The sequence below is a fragment of the Cydia amplana genome, chromosome 11 (genome assembly GCF_948474715.1).
Source record: "Cydia amplana chromosome 11, ilCydAmpl1.1, whole genome shotgun sequence".
NCBI classification, from domain to species: domain Eukaryota; kingdom Metazoa; phylum Arthropoda; class Insecta; order Lepidoptera; family Tortricidae; genus Cydia; species Cydia amplana.
The window spans coordinates 13,660,573-13,673,071 of NC_086079.1; the positions used below are offsets into that span (position 1 = coordinate 13,660,573).

The following is a 12,499-nucleotide window of genomic DNA, read 5'->3' on the forward strand; positions in this document are numbered from 1 at the left end:
CTCGGAAAACATATAAAAACTCGAAAATGCGCGTTTTCCCAGAGATAAGACCTAGCTAGATCGATTTTTCGCCCCCAAAAACCCCCGTATAGCAAATTTCATCGAAATCGTTAGAGCCGTTTTCGAAATCCCCGAAATATATATATATATAAATAAATAAATAAACAAGAATTGCTCGTTTAAAGGTATTAGATAATAATATATATTGGCCACCGTGCCAAAATTACCCGGTTTGAAAAATCTCTCTTCGAATAGGAACAATTGAATCTGACATGATCTTATTTGTAGAGCTGAGCATGTCATATGTTTTTTCCGCCTTCGATCGAAGAGTAACATATTATTGCAGGTGACTGTACATTGTACACCCAACCCCTGGAAAACCGCCCAACGGAAAAAGAGGGGTGTTACATGTTTGACGCCAATGTCTGCCTGTCGGTGGCATCGTAACTCTCTAACCGATGGACCGATTTCTATGCAGTTTTTTTACGTGAAAGCTGGTTTCCTTGTGGTGGTGTGGTTCTTAGCTATGTTTGATAGAAATCCATCCAGCAGTTTGAGGACTATTAGCTCTTTTCCTGTGTTTAACATTTGGAATGGGAAGTAGGCTGGTACTAGTGCAGGTTTAAGAACAGTGGATACAATATACATAATCAATTTATTTTGGATCGAGTCAAAAACGATAATTAATGTAGCAGCTAGCGGCGCGAGTTACGCAAATTGATGGTAGCAAACACCGGCATAATTGTGCGCTTATCGAGTTGAGACTTGCAAGATTGATCGAGCCCTAGACGACGCAACAGTCACACTGAAACAGTACTCAAGTTGGGAATAAAAAGAAAATGTGTCTTACTTGCCGTAGGGTGACATGAAACTTTCATCACGCTTTCGCCAGCCAGCCTACGCTCCGTAAAGGATGACTCACGTTAGACCGGGCCGGAGGGCCTACCACGAACCACGTTCGAAGTGTTGTCTCTCTGTCGCACTTGTAAGTTCATACGTAAGTGTGACAGGGAGGCAACACGTCGAACGTGGTTCGCGGTAGGGCCTCGGAGCTTTCGGAGCTTCCTTTTCTATGACAGATGACGGTGATCACGTAATGCTTTCCATAGAACGAAGCTCCGGAAGTTCCGGCCCAGGCTAACGTGAGTAATCCTTTAGGCGTAATTTTTTATAAAAATACTTATGTCTATCCATACAATGCGGACTTGTGGGCCATGAAAACTACCAAACGGACACCAAACATAGTGCGTCACGGCAGACCTCGAAGGAGATGGCGGCACGACCTTGACGTCTTTCGGAAAGATTGGCCTAATATTGCCATAGAACGAGATGCGATCGTCGAGATGCGAGGGATCGGAACCGGTTTTTTGCAAAAACATAGAAATAACCATATTTTTCGAATTATTTTATACTCGAAATGTAGCACTCAGTTGTGTTTGTAGGTTACGACTTCGTATTATTAGATTGCCCAATTAGAAATGAAGTAATTAGCAAAGAACGAAAAAATACCGTATAGTGTTAGCCTAACACTATAACTTCCTTCCTGACCTTAGGGCTTACAATTCTACGCGGGTATCGAGCGCTACGACCCGACGGTGTGCGACACGGCGCGCTGGGCCGCCGCCAGCGCGGCTACGCTGCAGCGCTCACAGTCCGAGCTGTTTCTGCCAGAAACAGAGAGAGGCCATTGCCATTAAGTGCCATAAAAAGAAAACCTAACCTATCTTCAAAGATGATACCTATGGTAGCTTCCAAACCGCAACTTTCATACTGTTTTCAAAGGACTGCGCACTGTAACTCGGATCGGAGTTTTAATATTAATCATCCGGGAGTTCCGGATTGCAGCTGTGCCCGGTAATGTTCCGTTCCGTCCGGAATGTGCAGGTACGCATGCTGCCCGTCCGTCCGGGGAAAACTAGGGGAAGGTACTTAGGAACCAACAGTGTGTGCTGCCTGGAAATATCACAACTTTTTTTTAATAATTATTGGGCTTACTCATGGCCACAGACTAGCCGAGGCGAAGACGTAGACTAGTGTAGAACTACTGTTTTAAAATAGCTGCATACCGAACTCGGTTCAGGATAAACTGTGAGAACAGTAGCCAAGATACGTGCTACTCTTTCAAAGTGCGATCCTTTGAACACTTATAGGTATCCAATACTTCGATCAACACGGGCTTCTGACACGTCGGAAGGGATAGGCCCAAGCGATATCTTGACGTTCAAATCATTCTGCCATTTTGCGCGGGGGGGAACGTGCACACAGTCGCACTTCTCACACACTTACATACAAAATGTAATGACGACACAAATACATAGAAAATGACACACGTCAAAGACAAATCTTGCAAACCTCGATCTCTTTTTGTGTACGGACGAGTCACAAGTGTGACAACACGCACACTAACACATTTACGTCAAAGAATTTTATTGTATTCTGAGAGATAAGAAGTCGGATTTGTCGCTCGACCGATCCGCAATTTGTACTGGGCGAGCAAAATCGATAAATCCAGCAATTACATGAGACTAAAATATAATAATGTGTTTAATTGTAATTAAACGTATGACATGTAAAAAAAATATTACATGTGAAATGTAACACCTTCTTTTTGTGAATTTGATGTCCCCGACCTCCTTTTCAACAATAAAAAACCGAGCAAATAGGCATTTTTTTCTGCTGCTGTGTTCACTCGCGCGTCTGGACTCGGTCTAGTTAAAAATCCGAATGCAACTAGTTTTATTACCCGCGCGAGATCAGTTGATCTTGTACCTAGGCAGAGGGGAAATAGTGCGAATGCCGCATCCCTTCCGTGTTGATCGAAGATCCAATACGTCGAATTTGAATACGTGTAGGTACTTATATCCAAAACAAATTACAAAAAAGTTTCGTCCAAAGTGGACAAAGAGCATCCGAAACAAACTTTTTCCAATATTTGACAAAAGTAGGTAACATTCAGCCATTTCAGCCAAAAATTCCTCGTACGAATAAAAAATGGTAGATCTAAAGATCATATTACCGTTTGAATCGCAAAAGCTATCTTTAGTGCATTTATTTTATTTACTAACCAGCTTATTTTACTAAAGTAGGTACCTCATAAAGAACCTCACAGACCAAGAGCAAAGCCCACGCCCTTTGACAAAACTATCAACAGCCATACGTTAACTTCAACACAAAACTTGTTTACATCTCGAAACTTCCATGTAATAGAGAAACTAATAAAAAGTATGATGTCTGTGAAAAAGTCGGCCCGTATATCAATTCCAATAGGACTCTGAAAGCGTGGAGTTATTTTTCCAATTTGGTTTTAAGAGGCCTTATTCCTTAGAGCGTTCACCGATTTCACGAAATAACACTCGATAGATGGCGTTGGCGCTCGGTACGCGAGCGCCGGCAAAGTTAAGCGCGTTTCAACGCAGGCGAGAATAATATTGATACTTTTCAATTTAATTGCAAAGTAACATTATTTTTAGCGTTATATTGGCACTCTTTATTTTATTTTATAAGCATGGTAGTAGTCAATAGAGTGTATGTGTTGGGATAATATATAACCAGAGGCGAGTAAATAATAACAATATTTAGCTCTGGCATGGAATTATTGTGACAATCACTCTTCTTATGAATAAGGTGTATTCGGGTATTTCCGAATGAACGAATAGTGGCGGATAATTCCGAAAGCTGACTCTTACTACAACGGAATATGAGTGATTTTACAATGATTTTCGGAATTACCCGAATAAACCTTACTACTAATATTCGTCATTGTAGTAGTGTTGTATTTTCAAACTTCTTTAGCGGCGCTGTGCACTTTTTGAGGTGGGGAAAAAATGTTAAACTCGCGACAGATCACGTGACCGTAAGACGGACACGTGACCTGATCAAAAAACTGTTACAATGTTATTGAGTTTTTCTTTATTGATTTAAATGCCATCTAGTGAGTTTCCCTCTAACCGGTATTAATATAACTCGAGTACCAACAGTGATGTGCTTAGGGGTTTCAAGTAATGCGACGAAATAACGCTAGATGGCATTAACATCAATTATACATAGTGCTGCAGACATTTTGCACTAGTCATTGAGTTTTCACTTCTGCCGGCACTCCCGGAGTGCAACCCGTTGTTTTTTTTACAAACCATGACAAACCATGAGTTTTGTTTACATTTTTGCTGCCCACAAATTGTCGTCTTTTTGTACTATTTCTGTTTTTAGGGGAAAGTCGGGGCCCGTCCATACTGCAAATAAACATGTTTCTTTATTTGTGATATGCAACTGGCCCTATCTGTTAAAACCAGTCATTGTTTTTATTTAAAACCATGATACCGTTGACTACATTCCACATTTTTTTTTGTTTGATGGCCTCGTCGGGGTCAATACCGAAATCCGATTATTTATATTATGCCATCTTCGCTCCACTCCATTAAGATACCCTGGACAGAGGGCCTACCGCGAACCACGTTCGACGTGTTACCTCCCTGTCACACTTACGTACGAATTTACAAGTGCGACAGAGAGGCAACACGTCGAACGTGGTTCGCGGTAGGCGCTCAGGCCTATGGAACTCTCCGCGCGAGCACGGATTTATACCTACGAATCTCTTCCCGTTCACGGTAGAAAATCAAGCTAGTTGGTCGCCGGCGCTCGAATATGCCAAAATGTATGCGAAATAAATGTCTTCTTCACGAACAAATAACACATGTTGTAGTGTGGAATTGTGGATGGATGCAGAAACAAAAAAAACTAATAAAAAAATCCGTGTTTGCTCTACCGATTGATAGGAAAAGTAACTATTAGACGTTCTCAATATAAGTACTTATACCATTTTTTTTTACGATAGTCGCAAGCTACGTAGTACGCCGTTTTATAAACCGCGTAGTGTTTACGCGGTTTATAAAACGGCGTAAACACTACGGTTACTGTAGGGAGATATGACCTTTTAAAATATTTCGCAGTCACTCATCATAATAAATAATAAAATAAGGAAAAACCCTAACTTAAGACAAAAGATAAATAAAGAGAATAATAAAATAAATTTATAAGTAATTAATAATGATAAAAGGAATATTATAATTATTAATTACTTATTGCAACTTATCTTGCTCATAGTTATTTTACAATTAATAAAACTTATATTTGTACCTTAGGTAAGTAGGTAGGTATCTTTCATACAATCTATAGTTTAGGTAAGTAGGTAGGTACTTATTTGTAAAATAATTTCTAAGCGTCGGCAACCCTAGCTTTGTGCCGGTGCGCGCGGTGCGGGGAGCGGTGCGTTGAAGGTCATTCCATTGTATTTTGTGTAGGTATTAAAACGGTAGGCATTTGAGTTTTCTTTGAGAGATAAGTATCTGTTCGTAAGAACTATAATATAGCCCTGTGCCCTGGACCTCATCTAGATCGATGGTACTCGTCAGGGCAAAGCTATTGAGCCCAAACACGATATAGTTATGATGAGTAGATAAGGAGTTCTGGTGACCAACTCCTGACTCCATTATGAGAACCTGGACCTCATCTAGATAGATGGTGCTCGTCAAGGCAAATCGAATGCGCCCAAACACGATGGAGTTATGATAAGTAGATTAGGAGTTCTGGTGACCAACTCCTGACTCCATCATGAGACCCTGGACCTCATCTAGATAGATGGTGCTCGTCAGGACAAATCTAATAATCCTAAATACGATGGAGTTATGATGAGTAGATTAGGAGTTCTGGTGACCGACTCCTGACTCCATCATGAGACCCTGGACCTCCTCAAGATATATAGTGCTCGTCAGGGCAAATCTAATGAGCCCAAACACGATGGAGTGATAATATGTAGATTAGGAGTTCTGGTGACCAACTCCTGACTCCATCATGAGAACCTGGACCTCATCTAGAACGAAGGTGCTCGTCGAGGCAAATCTATTGAGCCCAAACACGATGGAGTTATGATGAGTAGATTAGGAGTTCGGTGACCAACTCCTGACTCCATCATGAGAACCTGGACATTATCCAGGTCGTCCCGGTATAATAATAATGCAAAACCTAACCAGTATTCAAGTAACACTGAAAACCTATCACCTAGCGAGAGTCTGTTGTTGAAATTAAATATGGTGTAAAAAATGTACTTATTTGTATCAAGATTTTCTAGTCGCTGTATACAGCACTTCTCGGAACTCTCTGGCTGTTTACGAACGCACCATAGTCACCGAACGCCTGACGATCGAGCACAGGTCCGTCCCCTAAGCCGCCTCGGCGGAGAATGAGCGCGCGGCGTCGGTGCAGCGTGATTTATACGTGTTTTAAAATAATATAAATTTACGGCAAGGTAGGTCCTATAGTTATGATTATTTTTTTATGGGTTAACGTATAGTTATAGTTTGCTATAATATTATTTTTAGGGCAAAATAATAGTACAATTTGCGATAAAAAAATATATTGTAACCCTGTTTTCACCCAAAAAATGAAGAAAGTTCGGAAGGTTAAATATCCATTTTTTTAAATGAATCTTTGATTTTCAATAGTCTTAGCCGCTCGTAAAAGATATGGTGAATTGAATTGTAATCATTTCTGTATCAAATGATTCTTGTTTACTGCAAAATTGAGAACCGAAACGACAGTTCTCACTGCAAATTTTGAAAAAGCCTCCCAAGAAAACTCATTTATTTTAGGTTTAAAAAGAGAAAATGTCAACTTGAACGGTCTTACTTGCTAGTTTAAGAAATGATTATTTAAGTACGTTATCAGTTTTTGAATGAATACTAATAGTTACGTCGTAATCTTGAATGAAAAAGGTAACAGATTGCAAAAAACGCTCGCTTGTAGGACTAAGGACTCTTAACAAATAGATTCAGGCCAAGTTTCCGCATAACTTGAAGCATAATACCTCAAAAAGGTGTATGTGTCATTGTCATCCAAGAAGACTTTAATTTATTTGGCGCTTACGCCTTTATTACCAATTCTTCTACACAAATACGATATGAGGCGACGTAAGCGCCTGCGGCACTAAAGTAGCTTTTTCTATTTTACTTCATTTTGGATCAGTTTTGTTGTAGTTTCGCCGGCCGGACCATATGTCTCACATTTGCATTTAAATTGAAGCTTTTTTGCAAACTTGACCGATTGTGACGCTGTTGTAGAAATCATAAGGTCGTAAGTGGCAGTGGATTAGTTTTGTTTATAAAATTGTCTTATAAAATTATTAAGGCAGGATATGGATAAGATAGTACACTGTACAATGTATAAAGTTTTCATATTTTTCAATTAATACACCTCTAATAAATGTACCTACATATTTGACGTATTACTTCTTTTTTAGCTACTCTTTATTTCCTTCTCCCTATAGATGAAAATTTGAAAAAACGATGAAATTGAAATCAATTTATATTAGAATTTAGAATTCCATCATACTAGTTATTTTGCCATCTAGTGGCGAATAGCGAAACTTAGTTTCTAACATACACGCACAGATGGCGCTAAAGGATATGAAACGGCAATCACTAATGTAGATTTTAGATGTTCTTGCAGTCTTGCAACAGAAATGCAAAAACCGCAATGAATATTAAAACAGTTTACTCTTTAGCACATTAGGTAACTTCAGCTTCAAGGAAATTACTGTGTCTTCACGTCGCAGGACGCATTTACATTTGATGCAAATGCGAATTGAAAACCGTGCTTTGAGAACACTCATTTCATTACGTACATGTCTATATTCTTTATTACCTATTAGTAAGTTGAGTTGGTAATTCTTTAAAACGGAGAGAATGAATATACTGAGTGCTAAACCTAAATTAAAAATAGTGTCATTGGTAGTTTGATCTAGTACTCAAGAGATTTGTCTTTTCGATATACTCGTATATACTTTTTGTTAATAATTAAGTAATAATTTTTGAGTTTTTTAAAAAACACTTAATAAAACTTAAATGTAGGAACATAGGTAATTAAGTTTTTAAAAACTACTATTTCAGCAACATTTCAGTAATAAACTTTCAAAACGATGCGATTAAAAATGTTAAAATCGAAAAAGAAAATTAAAAAAAACATGCCTATAATAAAGTATATTTTGTAAATTGTTACTTAATTTCGTTTCATGAGACATCTCCCGTATGGTCTAGTGGCTAGGATACCTGGCTTTCACCCAGGAGGCTCGGGTTCGATTCCCGGTACGGGAATAACTTTTTGCATTTTTACCTGGCTACTAGAATAATCCGATGAGCGTAGACTTTTTCCTCTGACGTTCCCAAGATGAAAACGATGTCTGCAGAATCTTGGTCTTCAGAGAGCCGCTGTAGGTCTCTTAGGAGACCAGGCAAGCCGGCCCTTTCCACCGACGCGGCACAACAAGTACCTGGGACTCGATTAGCCATTTACACTTAAAAACCCGAAACAAACACTTAAACACTCTGTTATCACTTTAATGTTTATTAGACTTCTTGCTTTGATTACACGATAGTTTAAATACCAACGAAAGCAATAATGTACTTACACTATGTTTTTACAACCAAAACAAACGCGAGAACAACTTTATCACCCAAAAACACTTTTTTAACCTCAAGGTCTTTGCTATTTAAACACAAAACATCACTAAGACACTTGTTTAATTCATTATTTCAACAATTAAACAAACAAAACCGGTGTATTTACTAAATACGCTTTCGAATAAACTTAACTTGTCAACATAACCTCAAACGGGCGTTGAATCGAGTCATAATAAACACTGTTGAGCACTATAGCTTTCCAACAACATAAATTTCGTCGCAAAATTGTATGAAGAATCTTGAACACAGTGTCTTTTGTGTGATCTTTATCGAATAGAAGTGAAGGGGCCATGAAAGCCCCAAACAGGTTTCTCAGGTAAGCAATTTAATGATATTGTTGTCTCAGTCATACGTTATTCTATGGCATCGAGCTTGTAGTTAGATATTTCGCCTGCTCATACATCTGCCTCCGTGGCGCAATTGGCTAGCGCGTTCGGCTGTTAACCGAAAGGTTGGTGGTTCGAGCCCACCCGGGGGCGTTTGTTTTGATATGTTTTTTTTTGCAAAATTTTAAATATTGTTTTTTTTTTATATATACTGAATGGCTACCATTCGTGGTCGTTACATCTGGCCACTAAGGCAAAACATGACAACACGATTTTGAAATTTATTTTTCTCTATACCTATTACAAGTAGGGATTGCAGAACCGGTACTGTTTAAAAGAACCGGGATTTTCGGTACCGGACAAAAATTAGATATGAGCGCCGATAGGCATTTAGCCGGCGGCGGCGCGCCGGTCAAAATTGGTCGGCGGCGGCGGCGAATCGGCGGCGTGGCCTTGAAACACCTTCGATTAATGAAAAAAGAATTCAAACCAAAATTTTACCGAAAAAACATGCTTTTTCTGTAAGAAAGTTATGAATTAAATGCATTTTTAATTTTCAAGGATAATTTATTGAGTAATGGTACGAAAAAAATAGATAATATCATATAAACTGTGGATAAGAGGTATCGCGCGGCATCAGAGGCGGTCTTAATCTTGGCGAGGCTCTGGCCGGAAGGTCTTAGCGATGCCCTTATCTTTTGTGCTAAGTTAAAAATTGCGGATTGACTGTATCAGGGAAACGTCTTGTCGACAGTACAAAGAAAATCGAGCCCCGTCATTAACCAATATCGATTCAACAAAACCGATTTATGTCCAAAAGTGAGGCCCAACGTCGAGCTCCATGTAACACCCAAGACTTGATTTCGATGCCTCCCAATGCGAGGCCAGAGGATGAGCTGCAGGTAAGCATACAGCTAAGAATCGAACGCCAAGTGTAAGCTTGGCTGACGGCCGAACGCCTGGAGCGCCGATTGCGGCGCGCTTCTGTGCGAGGCCAAGCTGCAAGAGAGCAGAGCGAGGGCGCAGGCCGATAAAGACTGAAGCCATAGTGTTAAAGATCTGGAGCTTTCCTGCGGGCGCATTCGTGCGACGCCAAAGGCCGAGCTGCAATGGAGCTAAATCGGATAAGGACCAATGCTCAAACGTTTTAAAACAGCTCGAAAGTTGAGCTCCAAACAGGGCCAAAAACTTGCAGGTTCAGATAGCGGCTCAATTCCATGCGAGCGATGCAAGGCCAAAGATTGAGCTGCGAGAGAGCAAAGCTTGAAATCTGAACAGTGGCCAAGTTTAATTGAGACCCGATTCCGACGCCCTTCCGTGCGAAGCCAACGGCCGGACATTTGGACGTGGAAACGCTTACTATCTCAAAATTAACCCCATTTTATACCTTTTAAAGACGTTTAACCATGCTTGCAATGGTTAAATTCGCGGTAAATGACGGATGGTTAGCTGGCAAAATTAGTTATGCATTCCATATGCATAGTTATGTAATCCAAAGATGTGGATTCGAGTCTCACGTTAGCCAGAGTTGATCACAGTTAATTTTTTCATTGTGATTAACATATGTCTAGTGTATATAGACAATCTATAAATTGTAATGTGGAACGTTGCACAATAAAAACGGAAGGAAATCAGTATGATTATTACAAGCATATTGATGTTAAGCCGTGTGGTGGCCGGCTTTAGAATACGAGGTACGAGGCGACTAAGTCCACAAACGAAGCAAGAAGGTATTTCGTTACAGGGGAGATGGTCGTCCTCTTAGCATTGGTTTGCAATCCATCTAGGAGAAGGATACTCCAAAATAAAACCCGGAATGGAGTTTCCGTAAGGCGCGAGTAGGGTCCAACCTGAAATAAGCGGCAGATTCCTGCAGCTGACCTGTCTCCACACGTATTGGCTCGACTTTCCTGTGGGATAAGACAGTGAAGCCGAGAGGGTAATGCAGGTGCTGGGCATCCCTGCGTTTCCTTAATTTCGTCCCAGGCGGTGTAATAGGATATTTCTCCGGTTTTACACCATAAATCGTCTGCATTAGACGCTAAGGCCAATGTATTGATGTTAAAATTGATATTAAATAATTTCGTTTCCCCAAGACTAGTAGCGCGTTCTTACTAGATAAATAAGTTTGCATTTGCCTTCGATATTTTTGAATTATAAGGGCCTAAAACACCTTTTGAATGCCTATAAACTATTCGAAGTGGCGCCGTTAATGATCTAAACCCGATTAAAAATATATTATTTGATTCCGAAAGTAGTCGTAACTACCAAGGTCACGCCGATGCCACGCCGATAGCGTAGCGTCGGCGGCGGCGGCGCGAAAATTTTGTCGGCGGCGGCGGCGCGCCGGCGCGGCGCTCATATCTAACAAAAATGGAACCGGGATTTCCCGGTATTTTCGGTACTTTCGGGACTGCCTTCAAAAATCAGTTTTCACATCAATTTTTAGTAAGTAAGCGTAAAACGACCACGAATCTTTCTTAAAACAATAAAAAAGTAGCACAGTGAAGGTACACACTTCTTTTGTACCATAATATGTGTCATTAAGTCACACAATCATTAATATAATTTGGTTTTTTTTCCTAAACTACATGATATTTTTACTATCTTTGTTGATTGGCATTTGGCAAAAACTGAATTGTGGCTCAGTAATATCATCATTTTTTTTTAAATATGTAAGACGTTTTGCGAAAAAGGATAAAAAAAAAAAAAAATTTCGCATGCGTTCAAAATGGGCTGTGGACCTTCGAACATATAATAACAGAACTATCAATACCACAAATTAAGAAATTATTCAGCCAGAATTATTAATTCATTTAAAATATCATTATCATATGTGAGTTTCTTATACCGTGTTTGAATTTGAATTAAAAGTAGTATTGTATTAATTACAAAATTGTCTGTATTTTTGCTTCTAGTTAGTTACAAATATGAAATAAGTAATTGTTCGTATAAAATTATTTATCGTACAAATATTTATGCCCTTAAAGTATCAAATTACGCAATTTTATATTGTAGGCATTGTCAAACCCATTGACTTTTTTTTTTCATTTATTTTAATGTAGTATAAAATATATTTATTTTCTTTATAAAACATGATATTTCATGCTAAGTAACAGAAAGCAGTCAAATATTGTACCGGAAATTTTAGTCCCAAAAATCCCGGGAGTACCGGGATTTTAATTTTGAAATCCCGGTTCTTTGCTTGGCTCTAAATCCCGGGAATTCCCGGTATTTTCGGTACCGGTATTTCCCGGGAGCAAACCCTAATTACAAGTGATGTAAGTACCTACTTACGTCTATATGTCAATGCCGCCGCCGTCAATATAGTACGCTAAGATAAAACAGAGAGCCATTAGTCTGTCATGCAGCTAGTTACCGGCCATGCGCACAAACAAACGTGTCGCGATCACTTGCGCAAGCGCAGGCGCGGAGCGATTTAGCGCAGCTACGAGATATCCAGGTACAAAACTAGGATGGAATTATGTTTCAGGAAAATAATTCAATACCTAAAATATGTAAAACCAGTTTTCTTTGTAAAACACGTTCTTCGTAAGGCTCAATGTGCAATGTCCTCTCCGTTTCAATTTAATAATCTAATATCTTTAAGGTTTTTTTTTATTATTGTATTTTTTGACATGTGCCGTTAAAGTATATAAAAAT

The 12,499-nt window shown here is 39.4% G+C and overlaps 1 protein-coding gene and 2 non-coding genes across 3 annotated transcripts in view; 2 read left to right on the forward strand and 1 right to left on the reverse strand.

Annotated features, from left to right (window-relative positions):
- The window catches only part of LOC134652082 (uncharacterized), a 43,308-nt gene extending 34,317 nt beyond the window's left edge, over positions 1-8,991 (reverse strand). Inside the window, exon 1 of the mRNA XM_063507239.1 lies at positions 8,164-8,991. Coding sequence (XP_063363309.1) covers positions 8,164-8,339 — 176 coding nt within the window. The 5' untranslated portion in view covers positions 8,340-8,991. The remainder of the gene's footprint in view (positions 1-8,163) is intronic.
- Positions 8,073-8,144, forward strand: Trnae-uuc (transfer RNA glutamic acid (anticodon UUC)). Its single transcript has one exon. It is a non-coding gene; the product is annotated as a tRNA-Glu (tRNA).
- Trnan-guu (transfer RNA asparagine (anticodon GUU)) lies at positions 8,916-8,989 on the forward strand. Its single transcript has one exon. It is a non-coding gene; the product is annotated as a tRNA-Asn (tRNA).
- Positions 8,992-12,499: the final 3,508 nt, after the last annotated feature.